The sequence below is a fragment of the Sphaeramia orbicularis genome, chromosome 4 (genome assembly GCF_902148855.1).
Source record: "Sphaeramia orbicularis chromosome 4, fSphaOr1.1, whole genome shotgun sequence".
NCBI classification, from domain to species: Eukaryota; Metazoa; Chordata; class Actinopteri; order Kurtiformes; family Apogonidae; genus Sphaeramia; species Sphaeramia orbicularis.
The window spans coordinates 2,851,892-2,869,369 of NC_043960.1; the positions used below are offsets into that span (position 1 = coordinate 2,851,892).

At 37.6% G+C, this 17,478-nt stretch overlaps 1 protein-coding gene across 1 annotated transcript in view; it reads right to left on the bottom strand.

Moving 5' to 3' along the window:
• Positions 1-271: 271 nt before the first annotated feature.
• The window catches only part of gtpbp3 (GTP binding protein 3, mitochondrial), a 48,562-nt gene continuing 31,355 nt past the window's right edge, over positions 272-17,478 (bottom strand). Inside the window, exons 8-11 of the mRNA XM_030133239.1 lie at positions 13,720-13,885; positions 5,472-5,602; positions 3,824-3,998; positions 272-1,573 (exon numbers count right to left, since the gene is read on the bottom strand). Of these exons, the coding sequence (XP_029989099.1) occupies positions 1,342-1,573; positions 3,824-3,998; positions 5,472-5,602; positions 13,720-13,885 (704 nt within the window). The 3' untranslated portion in view covers positions 272-1,341. The remainder of the gene's footprint in view (positions 1,574-3,823; positions 3,999-5,471; positions 5,603-13,719; positions 13,886-17,478) is intronic.

Sequence of the window (17,478 nt, forward strand, 5' to 3'; positions counted from 1 at the left end):
ATATTTTTTCCCTTTGGTTTTATTAGTGTATGTTTTTTTTTTTTTTTTGGTTTTTTTTAATGTTGATATTCCAAAAAAAACCCACAACAACCTATGAGTAGTTATGATTATATACTGAGTCCCAGTTACACTTTATCTATCAAGAATAAATCACATTGTCACAACTATTTCCTGAGAAGAGGTAAATCGTGTATTCTGTGTTTCTGGAAAAAAAAAAAAATCACATTTTAGACAAGTCATAAAGGTGGAATATAATCGGAGTCTACACTGACAAACCTAATGTGACCACAAGCAAAAACAAACCACTCATATGAAAACACAGGTTCATGAAATAAATCAGATTTATTTTTGGCATAAACAGCAGCAGTGTGAGGTACAGACCACACTGTCTGATAACACTGGTCTACAAGTTTGGTTTTTTTAAGAACTTGTCTGCCTCAGAGAGTAAATGTATGAAATGTTACGTATTTTAATAGGAAAACAAATGACAAAAATGCTGGTTTGCTGATGTTTTCAAGCTACATGATAAAATATTATTACACATATATACAGATTTCTGTACATTTTTATAATAGATTTATAAATGTTCCACTATTTAGAACCTGTAAAGTCAATGTCTTGTCATGTGCAGACAGTGTTTTGAAGTAGATCTGGTAGCTCTGACACTAATATTCCTTAGAATAAAAACCCATTTTGTCATTATTCTCAAATTTCACATTTTGACCCCAGACTGTATCTTGGAAACTTCAGCCAACCAGCATTTAGGACTGGATTTTTCATTATCAGTGACTCACACATGGTAAAAATGTCACTACTTTTATTTTATTCTGGAAACATCTTACTGACTTACAGACAAATGAAAGGCTGATGCTATTTCCATCCCTCCAGGTGTCTGTCCATGTAACTGCCGTCTGCGTAAACACAGTGTGTTTGTGGCCTTGCAGATGTCTGCAGCTGGCCTTATTCTGAAACATAAATCTTCATCTGGCTGTGAATGTCTGACCCCCAGAGTCTCATATCCACCAATCAAAGGCTTTTGATGACTATTTTTAAAGTACAGTTCAACTCTGTGAACACTTGTCCAGCGTACGAGGCCTCTGAGGCACCTGTCATCACGCTAAACTATTTCAGTCGGTTAAAAAGCGCCAACAGAAAACAAACATTTGTGCGTCTTGGGAGGATTTCAATTCTTTTCACTCTTGCTGTGCCTCGAAGCCTGGCACGCCGCCGGGGCTTTTTGTCTGTTTTTCTTTACTGATACTCTGGGACCGCAGCCTTCCTCTCTGAGCCGGGTACTATTATTACTGCTGTATTTTCATGTTTGGGCCGCTGCTCGTCTCACTATTTCCCGATGCAGAAGTCTTTGAAGATGATATCCAGGATCTCTTCTGCTCCGACCCGTCCGGTGATCCTGCCCAGGCCGGTGAGCGCCAGCCGGACGCCCTCGGCCGCCAGAGCCAGGTCTGCGTCACGGTATCGCTGATACTGAGCCAGGGCCGCCACGCACTGCTGCAGGTGGGCCCTGTGGCGGGCCTGGGTCAGGGTGGGGGCGCCGGACAGAGGGTCACCACACCTACAGAGGAAGTCAGAGCGCAAAGTGGCAATAAAACACAAGCTCTGTCTAATTAAATGGGTGAAAGTGACAAAAAGAAGAAAAATGTGGCTTTGAATCAGCAAAACAAACAAGAACCACATCCTCCTGAGACCTAAGAAAGGACAAGTTTCTGCTTTTTTTTTTTTTTTATACATAAAATTGTCTTAAGTGAAAACAGCATGACACAAAAATATTTTCAGACCCATTAGATTTTTTGTTTTTGCAGTGACAGTTTTTTTGTGTTTTTAAATAAAGCTGTGAAACTCTTGTCTCCTAAAGAGGACAAAACAGTCATAAGCAGATCTCAGGAGGATCTGAATATATGGTTACTAACATTAAACAGAGTGGACAACTTCTGATCAAGACAAGTTGATTATACAGTACTGGGAATGTTTTCTGACAACCTTTAAAATTTTACAAAATCTCAAATATCATTAAATATTTGCGGAAAAATCTTTTTAGGGTTTCAAAAGTTGTGGCTGCATCAGACGGACACAAACAAATGCAATTTTTGTTGTTGTTGTTGTTGTTGTTGTTGTTGAGCCTATTGTTCACAAGAAAAAAAAAAAAACAGAAATAAATTCTTGACAGTTTCAACATGTCATGTCCTGGATACGTTTCATTATTTTGCTGAAACATCAAGTTTTGACCTCGATAGAACAGAGCATGTGCAGAAGGGAGCATGTGGGTTTGGAGAATGGAACAGTACCAGGCAGAGTTCAGTGATTAAAGAGTGAGTCTTTATGCAATGTATCACAAATGCATGAACTGTCGTTAACCCATAAAAACCCAAACATCCACCACCGACTAAAACCATCTACTGATGAATACCTGTTGATCCACTAATCCTATCAACACATGTAAATAATTGGTGTAAAATACAGTTTGTCATCTTTTCATGGTCATCAGATATGACCCATTTGGACGTTCAGAGGCTCCGTAGTTACCATGGAAACACAGCCATCTTCTACAACATTGATTCACCAGTAAAACCCATGGAGTTGGATCAATGACAGTGGATGGACACACTTGTTTTTGCATTCAGTCATTGATATCTTTGCGGAAAAAGTCACTTCTTCCTCAGTTTTCTCTGGTTTTGATAAAATAACTCAACTTTAGTCTGAGCTTTTATGAACATCTACATTATTATTAAATCAAATATAGGAAAATACATGATTTACACTGAAAAAACACAAAAAACAGAATAATATTATAATAAATGATGATAAATCACTTAAGAAAAGTCAAATATAGAGAAAAAAAAACTATTTTGGAGGTGCCACAAAAGTAGCACCAGGTCTTTATGGGTTAAGACGGTGTTTTTCAACCTTGGGCTCAGGACCCCACAAGGGGTCACCTGGAATTCAAATGGGGTCAGCTGAAATATCTAGTAATTGTTAAAAATACAAAAACAGCTTAATAATAAAAACTATATAGTGAGTTGAGAAAGACAATCCCAATCCATAACAGACATGACAACCTGAAGCTGAAACTGCAGCACTGTGGTTCTGTTCATCTGTCAAATGTTCATTGTGGTCAGTTTCAGATGCTGCAGCTCTTTCATAATTCATAGTTTCAGTTCTTGTTTGTTCAGTATTAATTGTCCTCCTTGTAAATCACAGCTGGACTGACTGGACAGATCCTGACCAAGGAAAATCAAACTCTCCCTTTTGTGCAGTAATCTACACCTGGATTTACTGCCTCTGTCCACAATAATAGACATTATATAGACTAAATGTCCTCTAAAATTAACGTTTATTTGCAGCATAGTATAGCAAACTATTACATGATCAAATACAAATAAATTTTAACAAAAAATTTTTTTCTCCATTTTGAATGTCTGGGGTCACCAGAAATTTGTGATGTTGAAATGGGGTCAGAAGCCAAAAAAAGGTTAGAAACCACTGGGTTAAGATAATCATGTTTGATTTGCTGAAAAATGTCAAAAGTGTTTATAGTGACCAACTTTCTTAACACAGTGTATTTCTGGTATGTGTAAATCACATCTGGAAGTTCCCAATCACACGATCTATCAGAAGAAGAATGACTGATACATAACAGCAGGAAGCATACAGATATTATAAAGCTCTTCAAACCACAGATGCTGCTGTACGTTGTGGTTCTTACGGTAAATGCACAGCAGATCCCACTGAAGGAACAGAGGAACGAGTCGTACATTTAAATGACAAATCTAAAGACAAGTGAACATGGTGAATTGAGGAAACTCACAGCGTCTTGACTCTGTTGTGCAGCTCAGTGAGGAAGTGCTGAAGTCCTTCATTCGTGTGGCAGGAGATGAAACAGAGTGGGGGGAGTCCAGGGACCCGACTCAGATCTGCCTCCAGCTTCTGCTTGGTCTCCTCCGTCAGCAGGTCGACTTTATTCAGAACCAGAAGACATCTGTCTGCAGAAAACAGATGAAGAAAAACATGTGAAACCATAAAATATAGAAATGAAAACCATGTGTGTAAATGTCACAGTTCAGTGGCTCTACCGTTACGTTCAAACTGGAGGTAAAAGTGTCCAATCTGCCCAAATGTGACCCATATCTGAGTTTATGACAGTATGAACAGCACATCAGACCCAGACCACTTTCATATGTGGTCTTAAATCAGATACATATCTAATCATGTCACCCCCACCCCCCCCCGATCACCACCAAAATTTAATCATTTGTTCCTTGTGCCACTATCAACATTTCCTGAAATTTTCATCCAAATCCGTCCATAACTTTTTGAGTTATCTTGCACATGGACAGACAAACAAACAAACCAGTGCCAACAAAAACATAACCTCCTTGGCGGAGGTAATAATAAATATTTAAATAAATAAATAAATAAATAAATAGTCAACTCCAAACTTTTCTCTATGATTTAGAGCAAAAAAAGTAAATTTACATTATGAAAAGGTTTACATTAGCAAACTATCTTTTCAAAAAATGTGAATAACATGAACAAACTGAAAAAATCAGTGTAATTTTAACAATATTCTGCCTCAGTTTATCATTTCCACATGTACATTATAACTTACAGATCACAGTGGATCTGCAAACACACAAAACATTTAACAACAGGCAGAATATTAAAATTGTACTTACTTCTCTTAAGACATTTCAGGTTGTTCATTTGTTCAAGTTATTCACATTTTTTGCAAAATTATACTTTGTTTTAGTGCAAATACATGAAAATATTTACATTTACAAAGAGAAAAATTTGGAGTTGTCATTATTTCTATGTTCTTATGATAGTATTTGACTGGTCCTGCCCACCTCAGATTGAATTGGACTGAATGTGGAACCTGAACTAAAAGGATTAATATCTTAGTGTAATTTTTGCATGTCACAAATTCATCCCAAGGCCCAGACTGGACCCTTGGCGGGCCGGATTTAGCCCCCAGACTGCATGTTTGACACCTGTGCATTAATCCTATCAATACATGTAAATAACTGGTGTACAATGCAGTTTTTCATGGTCATCAGATATGACCCATGTTGACATTCAGAGGTTCCGTAGTGAATGTGGAAACACTGTCATCTTCTGCAGCATTGATTCACCAGTAAAACCCATGGAGTTGGATCAATGACAGTGAATGGACACACTGGGTTTATGTTCAGCTAATGAGAGATTTTACTGAAACATTATGTTTGTCTTGAGTTTTCTCTGTTTTAATATAATAACCTTTGAATTCACTGAGTTTTCAGGAGCATCTAAAGACACCAAAGATGTTCCACAACAAATATTAAGTCATTCTGACTGACTGTTTCGGAGAAGAACATTCTTGAAAAATTGTTTACAGACAATGGATGGACGGATGTGAACTGACTAAAAATACAACAGTAAACTGTCCATCAGAAGGAGAAGCAGAGAATGTTCAATACCTGTGTGTGACTGGTCCTGAGTGGGAAGGACCCCACTGAGGTGGTCCTGGAGGAAGACTGCAGCCTCTCCATCATCAGGAGGAAGATGAGAACCGTCCACGACCACCAGAGTCAGATCCGCCTGTTCCACCCTGAAGGAAAACCAGGACCAGCAGCTTTGAAAACAGCATTTTACACCGATCAGACATAACACTGTGTCCACTGACAGGAGCAGCGGTAATAATACAGATGATTTCATTCCAGTGGGTCCTTTCACTGGGTTGGATAGATTAGGCAGAAAGTTTATTTATTTATTTGACAGGGACAATCCAGTCAAACATAGTTACAAGTCTGCAGCTGATGTGATGCATATAGAGTTTATAGCTCATGCTAGTTCTCAGCTCCAGTCCCTGGATGGGCTCTTCCACAACACTGCAGTACAAGTATCAAATACACATCATTTAAAACAATCATATCATACATAAAAACATAATATATAAAATATACATTTAAAATAGTCATACCTTACAATTCAATAATCCAGTGTTGCATTTATATTTGAGGCATTCACTCACTCACTCACTCACTCACTCACTCACTCACTCACTCACTCACTATACCAGTGGTTTCCAACCTTTTTTGGCTCGTGACCCCATTTTAACATCACAAATTTCTGGCGACCCCAGACATTCAAAACAGAGACTTTTTTTTTTTTTTGTTAAAATTAATTTGTTTTTGATCATGTAATAGTTTGCTATCATATGTTGCAAATAAATGTTAATTTTAGACACATTTAGTCTATATAATGTCTATTATTGTGGACAGAGGCAGTAAATCCAGGTGTAGATTACTGCACAAAGAGAGAATTGGATTTTCTTTGGTCAGAATATGTCCAGTCAGTCCAGCTGTGATTTACAAGGAGGACAATTAATACTGAACAAACAAGAACTGAAACTATGAATTATGAAAGAGCTGCAGCATCTGAAACTGACCACAATGAACATTTGAAACACAAACAGAACCACAGTGCTGCAGTTTCAGCTTCAGTTTGTCATGTCTGTTATGGATTGAGACTGTCTCTGTCAACTCACCATTTATTTTTTATTAGTAAGTTTTTATTTTTATCTTGGTTAATTACTAGAAATTTCAGGTGACCTCATTTGAATTCCAGGTGACCCCATGTGGGGTCCCAACCCCAAGGTTGAAAAACACTGCAATATACAGAATATTTCCAGATGAGAACAGTTGTGTTTTGTCTTTAACCAGGCTTTAGTTCTGGTGGTAAACATCTTAAACTCTGAGATGGATTTTATTTCTGATGGCAGTGAGTTCCACAGTTTAATACTCTGACAGGAGAAGGATGACTGTCTGAAAGTTGTCCTGCAGAACAGGATTTTGTCATTTAGGTTTGAGGAGCTTCTGGTGACTCTGTTGTTGTTTTGTCTCTCAACAAATGGACTGAGTGGTTCAGGTGCTCAGTTGTTCATACATTTGAAAATTAACTTCAGAAAACATAGGTCACTAAAGCTTTTGAAGCTTAGCAGCTTGTATTTTTGGAGGATCTGGAAGTGGTGGTACCTGACTGTTTTTTTTGTCCATGGTTCTTACAGGTTGCTTGTACAGGAGCAGATGTGTTTGGTGGCAGTGGGGCCCACTGGAGCCCAGACTGTCACAGTACGAGATGTGTGAAAAAGTCATAGCCTGTATGTACAGCAGGGCGGCCTGGTTAGGTCTGGACTGTCTGATTAATTTAAAGCAGTTTAAATTACTTTGTATTGTTTTGGAGATTTTCTTCATATGTTTATCAGTGAACATCTAGTCGTTGAAGCTGAGTGAGGAGGAACGTAAGGAGCTGAGTGACTTTGACCAGGTCCAGGTTCTAATAGTGATGACTGGGTCAGAGCCAAGGTTATTATCGTTAACGAAATGATGAAAACTAGAATTGAAAAAACATTTTCGTTAACTGAAATAAATAAAACCTATAATTAAAAGAAAAAACTAGAAGCACTCGGAGAGCGCAGACCTCCGCCAAGGCTGATCAGTGGCCCCCCCCGTGGGCCCCCCCACGCCAAGGAGGTTATGTTTTTGCCAGGGTTTGTTTGTTTGTCTGTCTGTCTGTCTGTCTGTCCGTTAGTGTGCAACATAACTCAAAAAGTTATGGACAGATTTTGATGAAATTTTCAGGGTTTGTTGGAAATGGGCCCCCCCGTGGGCCCCCTCACCCCCGATCACCACCAAAATTTAATCATTTCTTCCTTATCCCATTTCCAATAAACTCTGAAAATTTCATCAAAATCTGTCCATAACTTTTTGAGTTATGCTGCACACTAATGGACAGACAAACAGACAAACAAACAAACAAACAGACAAACAAACAAACAAACAGACAAACAAACAGACAAACAAACAAACAAACAGACAAACAAACAAACAAACAGACAAACAAACAAACAAACAGACAAACAAACAAACAAACAGACAAACAAACAAACAAACAGACAAACAAACAAACAAACAGACAAACAAACAGACAAACAAACAAACAAACAGACAAACAAACAGACAAACAAACAAACAAACCCTGGCAAAAACATAACCTCCTTGGCGGAGGTAATAATAACTAATTGAAACTGTATTGTGTTCTTACAAAAGTAAAATGTATAAAAATTATGGATAAAATTCCCTTTGTTTTCGTCTTTGTCAATGTCAGATTGATATGAAATCGATTTATTTCACTCTAGCAATTTTAGCTCGCGGCACCACATGACAGTTGACGGTCCGTCACTTGTGGTTTCCAGTCGTCTTCTGGTCCCCACTCTACCTGGAAACATGGAGACTAAAGTTGGGAGAAAGCAGCAGAGTCCTGTCTGGGATTTATTTGAATATGATGACAGAGAAGAAGAGAAAAGAGACGACTAAACTAAAATTAATACTAAAATTAAACTAAGCATTTAGAAAAAAAATGAAAACTAATATACACTAGCAAACCTGCTCTAAAAACGAATTAAAATGAACTGAATTAGAGAAAAAAAAAGTCCAAACTAAATAAAACTAAACTATAATGAAAAATCCAAAACTATTATGACCTTGGTCAGAGCCCCTCCACATCTGCAGGTCTTATATATGAATACTGGAGTTAACTGAGGTGTTTTTCACACTTGGTCCTCCCTCCATCACCACCCCCTGTCAGGCAGCAGCAGCAGTGGCGTTGGCGGTGGTGGCGGCGGATGCTTGTACTCACCACATCCTTCCTGTAGTGACCTGGGTCATGAGTCTCTGACCGGCTCCTGCACAGAAAGTTCCCTACCGAGCACAAAGTGCCCACCCTTCCTACGGAGCCACAGGTCACCCAAATAACTTAAACATGTCTGCGGCATCCTGGTCATTCACGGAGCGTCCCGTTTGTTCAGTGGGGGGAGAACGGACTCGACTTAAAGAACTTCAACCTCAACAAAGACAAACTGATGAATGTATCTGACCTGAAAATGATACGTTTGCACAATTTTCACAGTCACTTTCATGGATGTTTTTTTTAATCTAATCTAGACTTTAAATCTGCGAAAGAGCCTGAAATGAACAAAGACATCCAAGTAACAGTGATTAGAAGGTGATTTTTCTGTATTTCTTTATATTTTTTTTATACGTCTCTGTTATGGTTCTTATTATGGGTCTGTATGTACATATTTTATTTAGTGTGTGCATGTGTAAGAGGTTTTCACTGCAGAGAAAATGTCAATAAAGAAGATCCTGGTTAGGAAATCCTTTACACCTCATTCAAACTAATGTGGATATTTTTGTAAAACTAATATTTTTCATCCACACGTCAACAGCATTTTAAATCACAAAAACTACCATTTTTATAAACTCTTTCCAAAGTGTATATTTTCTAACCTCCAGTTTGTGTGTATCTGTGTGTTCAGGGAAAACAGATGGTGTCACACCCCATTTTCCTCATGTCTATTATGTGTTTGTGTGATGAAACTGCACCAGAAACCTCAAATCCTGGTGTATGTATCAAATAAAAAAAATCATTAATACTCTACATATTTATTCTATTAAAGTTTGATCAACGATAGTGGATGTAGACCACTGGTTCTCAGCCGGGGGGCGTGAGCACAGGATGGGAGGGGGAAAAAAATCACAAATCACGGACTCACTGGCTAGTAGTAAAAGGAGATGCAGCAGATTCCCCCCACGTCAAAATACAAGCGGTTGGACTATTAAAGTGTTTCTCAACAGGGGTGGTACCCCCGCATAAAGCCTCCATGTACGCTCCAACGCATAACAGAGGCACATACCCCCCACCCCCCCTCCCACGGCTTATGGATTGAGGTCCGTTGCGTAATAGAGGCAAATTTGTTTTCAGGTGGAAAATGAGGAGGTGAGGGGGGCTTAATCTACAGTTATATCACCACCACATCCTCCACATACAGGTCTGTCACGTGTTTTTTAGAATAACACCCCCCCCCCCCCCCATCCCAAAATTTTGCTGTGAGTGGGCCTTGGTTCAAAAACGGTTGAGAAACACTGATGTAGACGTTTGTTTTTATGATCTGTTAATAATACATTTTGCTGAATGGGTCATGATTTTCTCAGTTTTCTGCTTTCATTTAACCTAATTTAGTCTGAGCTTTTATTAACATCTACATGATCAATGAATTAAATATGAGACAATTCCCAAATTTCACTGAAAAATGCAAAATGCAGAAGATAATATTATAATAATGGTGATAAACTACCTAGCAAAAGTTAAATGAAGAGAAAAAATCATTTGGGAGTCACTGCAAATATAATTCTGTGTCTTTTAGGGTTAAATATTTTGTTATAACTGTGTTATTACTATATTATTGCCTTTTTAAAAAATTTACTACCACTGATCTTTTAACCTTTTTCATCATGGCGTGTGCTGTTGATGTCTTAGCCAGGCCACCCTTGTAAAAGAGCTCTTGATCTTAATGGGACTTTATCCAGTTAAATAAAAGTATTAAACTGAAAAAAAACATATTTATGAAACTTCCAAGTATTTATTGCGCAGGAAAATAGTCCCCTTTTAGTTTTTACTCTTATACCTGATGTTTCTGGATTCATTTTCATTCTGTTTTTTTTTTTTTTTTTTGTCTTGTTTTTTTGTCCTATGTTTTGTATTATGTCTGTGTCTGAAATGAACTAAACTAAATTTTACTGTTGCATTCATCTGTATGTTACATTAAACTTATTTAGATGACTTAATAAATTGTTGGTGGTTCAAACTACAGTAATGCAAGATATTCTTCATGACAGTCACATAATACTGGTCTACAATGTTTTTTTTGGTTTTTTTTTTAGAAATTATCTGCCTCAGAGATTAAATGTGCTAAATGTTGTGTATTATAATAAGATGAATTGGAAAACAAATGACTAGTGCAAGTTTGCTGATGTTTTCAAGTGTCATTACACATGTATATTGGTTTATGTACATTCATCCAATAGATTTAAACATTTTTCACAAGATAGAACCTGTAAAGTGAATGTACTGTCATGTGCAGACAGTGTTTTGAAGTAGATCTGTAGCTCTGACACTAATATTCCTTTGGAGTTCAACACATTCTGTTGTTAATTCTCAAATTTCACATGTTGACTTAAGACTGTATCTTGGAAACTTCAGCCAACCAGCATTTTGGACTGGATTTGTCTTCATCAGTGACTCACATATGGTAAAATTTCACTACTTTTATTCTGGAAGCATTTGACTTGTAGACCAGCGATATTTGACCATTAATCTCTAAAGAATTTGCTCAAAAAACACTGCATTTTCCCGCAAATCCAAGAGGATTTTTAAGAGATTATTTAAAGGAGTGATATTTTGCTTTTTTTAATGAAATTCTTCATTTTCAAACATTTCCATGTGTTCTACATAAACTGTAAATGCTCTGCTTGGGTCTGAATTCTTCATTAATTCAACTCCACAGGTCCATCTTCAACACTATTTCTGAGTAATGACACCAGAAAGGTGGTTTGGAGCGCTGGCCCTTTAAATGCAAATGAACCACTTCAGGCCCCGCCCCCTCCAGGTTGTTGACCGTGCTTTCTGTCCCATTCAACCAACAACTGAACATTTTAGGTAATCAGCTCGAAGTTTGGACATATTTTCAGTTTTTACTGCAACCGCTGCTGCTGACGAAAAATTATGTCGTACTTAGAGAAATGTTCGTTGAAAGTCTTGACCTTATATGTGCAAATGTTGTGACGTAACTAGTTATAAAACATAACAAATTAAGCAGGAATCGAAACGGCTTGTAGGAATCCACTCAATTTTTGCCGGAATGAATATAAAGATAGTGTTGCAGCACCTGGAGGGTTCAAATTCAACATTTTTGAACTATTAGGGTCTAAATACACAAATAAATGAACCACAGACTAATAAAAGTGGGTTTAGCTAAATATGAGCCCTTTAATTTGAGGTACTATCAACCCCTAAAGGACACATGTAGTGGAATGTAATGGATGACAGAACTTTAGATCCATGTGTTTTTTTACTTTAAAGCTGCTGTTACTGTTATTACCAAACTCCATCTAACTCCACTATTACATAACAAAGTGCAGAGACTGAACACTTGGTCTAATCATCGATGTGAGAGTGCGTCATTTGCCTCATAATCGATAAATCATGTGCGTCTGTGTATAATCGGTTAAATAATGTGTGTCTGGGCGCTCATTCATCTGCAAGTCTGTTTAGCTGTTTGTCCTCATCGGCGTAAACAGTGGAAGCAGCTGTTAGTCAATGGCTCCACGTCCATTCGATGAATCACACTTTATGAAACTTTAAATGGTAAATACTCCACCACAAGGACAGGAGGCTTTTCATTATGCAACCTCCTGAGACTGTTTGTGCTGTTGTATTTATAGCTATTGCATGGAAATAATATAAACACGGCACATTCCATAGACATTACAGAAATATATCATAATGTAAAGAGGAAATACAGTGAATTATTTCTTCCCTCCTTTGTTTTCAGTGACATCATTCAATGGTCTTGTGGATAATTTGTTACATGGAATATTGTACACAAATGTTCAGCACATGTACAATACATCAGCATTTATTAATTTAAATTTAATTTAAATTTATTGTAAATACTGTTCATATTTTGCTCTTTTATTTACATTTTTGTACTTACTGTTTTTGTTGAATGACTTTATGTATGTACATATATTTTTTTAAAAATGTCATATTTCTTACTTTTAATATTACTATTACTATGGTGATGGAAAAGCTTATGTTATTAAATATTATTGTATTGTGTCTTGTATCTTATTGTTAATTCTGACACTGGTGAATATTGGGGCAGAACATGAAGGTGGATGGAGTGTAGCATAGATGTAGTAGAATACATGTTTGTATTTGATACATGGTATTTATATAAACTAATATAGTTCGGGGGTTATATAAAAAAACATAATTGAGATATTCATACAGTGTAAATTTTAAGGAACAGTGTACATAATTAGAAATGATAGCAAATTGTACATATGTAGTGAATAATGATGTTGAATTACACATGATAATTATTATATTGGCTGATATAAATATAAACATGTGTTAATATAGACTGATATAGTTTCTGTGTTGTCATCAGATGAATTTGGGTAAGAATAAATAAGCTTTTGCTTCAGTCAACTCCATTTTGAACACATACAATTTGTATGAGTTTATGTATTTGTTTGTGTTCTGCATGTTTCCAATTATAGATTTCATTCATCGTATCTTATCCCGTCTTGTTGTGTGTTGTCATGTCCTATCATATCGTATCCTATACAGTAGAACCTCACAGTGAGAGTGCACCATTCTGAGTAATTTTTATTAGTAGTTTATTTACATGAGTATTTTTGTCTTAAAATATGTGTGGAAATCCACAGGACAAGTGAGCTTCATACCAGCCTCTGCTACTCAGCCCTGAGCCCCCCCCAACCCCCCCCCAACAGGAACAGCTTCCACTCACTCAGCTCATGTGTTCATCTCATTGAGGCAATGTCGTGATCAATTATTGCTTTTACATTCTCTTGTGTTTTTACAACTGTTATATTCTTTCTAACTGCAACTTTTCTGTTTTAAAAATGCTTAAAGCATTTGTGGTCGGTTTTTGGGGGTTGGAATGGTCTGATCACATTTCAGTTCATTTCTATACGGAACATTAATTTGTAAAATGAGTAAGTTGCAAAAGCAGCTCTGTCATGGACTGAACTGAACTCGTACTGTGAGGTTCTACTGTATTATCTTATCGCCCCCTACCTCTCCCGGGCCCGGCGGACCCCCTCCCTCTCCACCAGGTCTGGACTGTCTCTGAGTCCGGCCGTGTCGCTCAAGAGGATGGGGAAGCCGCCGACGTCTAAGGCCGTCTCCACAACATCCCTGGTTGTCCCGGCGATTGGAGACACGATGGCTGCAGGTCTCTGGCCTGGGTTGAAGACAGAGACCCTTCAGAATCACAGGCACAAAAACAAAACTACGAACCAAGGAGTCAATAAACCAACAAACAAACCAACAAACAAACAAACAGGTAACTGCTGGGAAACGTGTCAGACCTCCAGAATAACTCGGGCATTTAAAGGTCTAACCCAGGGGTGTCAGACATACGGCCTCAAAAGGGCAAAGTGTAAAAATGACACAGAAAATATTAAGTCAAACTTGTCACTGAGTCCAGACAAGTTGGTTTGATCTTAAAGTTAAAAGCTGTATTTTTCAGTTCCAGATGCCTGTTAAATCTTTTATGCTTATGTATATTCACTCTGATCTGTAAGATATAATGCGCATGTGTAAACGATAAACGGAGGCATAATAATATTAAAACTCGACTTAATTTCCTGAAGAAATTTCAGATTATTCATGGATGTTCAGGTTGTTCACATGTTGTGTGAAAGGATAGTTTTTAAATGTAAACATTTTCATACATTTAAATTATTTTGCACTAAAACAAAAGAGAAACATTTGGAGTTGTCATTTTTTCTAAGTTATTATGCTATTATTTGACTGGTCTGGCCTGTTTCAGGTTAAATTGGACTGTATATGACCCCTGAACTAAAATGAATTTGACATCCATGGTCCACAGGCACAGAGCTGGACATGGTGTGTTTGGGTGTGTTTGATTTTAAGGAGCTCTAGTTATGAAATGAGTGTGAGATGTCAGAGAATATGTTATTGTGTCTTTTTACCCTCATGTGGTAAATACCGCTCAGTGACTCCATGTTTAGTCTAATGACTTTACTGCTTAATGTGATTAGTTTATTGAAAGGGTCGAGGTGTGTGTGTGTGTGTGTGTGTGTGTGTGTGTGTGTGTGTGTGATATGTCATGAGGGGAACATAGTAAACCCAGACACTCAACTACCACCTCTGTGACTTCCAGGTGTGCAGTCTTTATATTTCTGTATTCTCAGTCTGATACTTCAACAGTTTTACAACAAACTGACACTTTCTTGAAATTACCTTTAAACTGACGACGCATCCTTACAATCACTTCCATTTATGTGCATTAACCCTGTGAAACTGTGAATTATGTGCAATAAGTCGCGCAATAATCCACTGTTCTTACAATAACAATGCAATATGTATTCAAATACAAATGCAGTATTTTTATAGACTTTCAGATATTCACACTGTCTAATTCTATTGGACACACAGTGACAATAAAGGGTATTCTATTCTATTCTATTCTATAAACTAGAGCTGAAACGATTAATCGATTAGGTGCTTGAAGCCAATGCAAAAATTCATGATTCGATTAATCGACTCGAATTGATTGAAGGGAAATATTCTATTGCAGTTTTCCTGAATTGAAGCTTCCTTGTGTGTCACAATAAGCGTCCGTGTGAAACACAACAGTGGAACCAATGTTTAACAGCAGAAAACTGAAGGAAACAAAGCTTTGATTCAGGAGAACTGTGGTTGAATGATTTTTTTTGGGATCACTTTTGAGTTGATTAATTGTTTCAGCTCTACAATAAACATCATATGTGTAAATGATGAACAACATTAAAAAATTCCTTTGCTCTTTCCGTCGATTGTAATACAATTTTTTTTTTCCCCAACATAAGGTCCTTCGTGGGTCAAACTGAAAGGGGCGGGGCTTCGTTTCGCCCTTGCTCTGTGGGTCGACACAGAGGCTACATGGCAGCTCTCACCATCTCTCACGATGGTTTACTTCATTTTCCCACAGCAGCAGGAAACAGTATCACATCATCTATCTTTATATTTAGTCTGTTGATTTGGACTGAGAGGAAATGTGTAATTAGGACCCGAGAATTGGCCACGAAGGTCCCATTAGAACGGAAAGATTCTTGTCCTTCTAGTTGTTGTTGTTCTTGTTGTTTTCCTTCTTCATTTTCTTCCTCTTGTTGTTGTTGTTGTTCTCCTTCTTCCTATTTCTAGTTTTACCTTCTTCTTTCCTTGGATTTTTGCTCGTGCAGCTTTAAACACGTTTTTTTGAGCACATTTTTGTGATTATCAAATAGTAGTGGCAACCCTTTAACAAAAAAGCTTCTCCACTTTCCATTCAGGATCTATACTGAACAAAAATATAAATGCACGACTTTTGTTTTTGCTCCCATTTTTCATGAGCTGAACTGAAAGATCTAAAACTTTTTCTGTGTACACACAAGGTTTATTTCTCTCAAATATTGTTCACAAATCTGTCTAAATTTGTGTTAGTGAGCACTTCTTCTTTGCTGAGATAATCCATCCACCTCACAGGTGTGGCAGATCAAGATGCTGATTAGACAGCAGGATTTTTGCACAGGTGTGCCTTAGGCTGGCCACAATAAAAAGCCACTCTAAAATGTGCAGTTTTATCACACAGCACAATACCACAGATGTCACAAGTTTTGAGGGAATATGCACTGGTCATGTGACTTCAGGAATCTCCACCAGAGCTTTTGCCTGTGAATTGAATGTTCATTTCTCTACCATAAGCCATCTCCAAAGCTGTTTCAGAGAATTCATGAAGAAGACTGTGCGAGGAAAATGGTGGTCACACCAAATACTGACTGGTTTTCTGACCCCCCTGGACCACCCAATACAGTAAAAGTGCACATTTTAGAGTGGCCTTTTATTGTGGCCAGCCTAAGTCACACCTGTGCAATAATCCTGCTGTCTAATCAGCATCTGGATCTGCCACACCTGTGAGGTGGATGGATTATCTCAGCAAAGGAGAAGTGCTCACTAACACAGATTTAGACAAATTTATGAACAATATTTGAGAGAAATAGGCCTTTTGTGTACATAGAAAAAGTTTTAGATCTGTCAGTTCAGCTCATGAAAAATGGGAGCAAAAACAAAAGTGGTGCGTTTATATTTTTTTTCAGTGTATTTTTTTTTGTTACATGTGTCGACAGGATTCTGCAAAAACGTCTGCATGATTTCCAAGAAATTTAGTAAAAGTCCAGGGCACCAGTCGAGGATAAAAAAGAGCCAGATCCTGTGTTTTTTTTCCACTGTATCCAACCGTGTGTTGTCTTCATTCAGGAACTTCATGGGCTGGCGATCCCTTTGTGGTCCATGTCGACTACCTTCACCAGTGTTAATAATATTTCCTTGTCTGTGCTGACTCAGTGTGAGTCCAGGTCCTGGGAAAGATTAATCTGAACAGGAAACGATAGCAAGTTTGATTCATAAGTCTATTATTCTGATAGGAAGCAGCGAGGAGCCGCGGCCAAAGCCACGCTCTGGTCGGATCAGGTTAAGTGATTTTAAATGAATTCAGGATACATTAACCCAAACAAATACTGTTACACGATACGACGAGGGTTCATCAGGTTCTGACTAAATGTGGAAACACACACTTATAAAGTAAATATTTGAAGAACTAGCAGTAAATTGACAGATGGTTGTGGGAAATTTCAGCAAATAAACCATGTATTGACTGCCTAAGATGCTTCCAACGGTAAGAACTGCTGTTATCAACACAAACACTGGGTCCATTGAATGTAAAATAAATACAATATTATAAAATAAAATAGATCCAGCTTCATATACATTTGGAAAGTCACAGTGAAATAA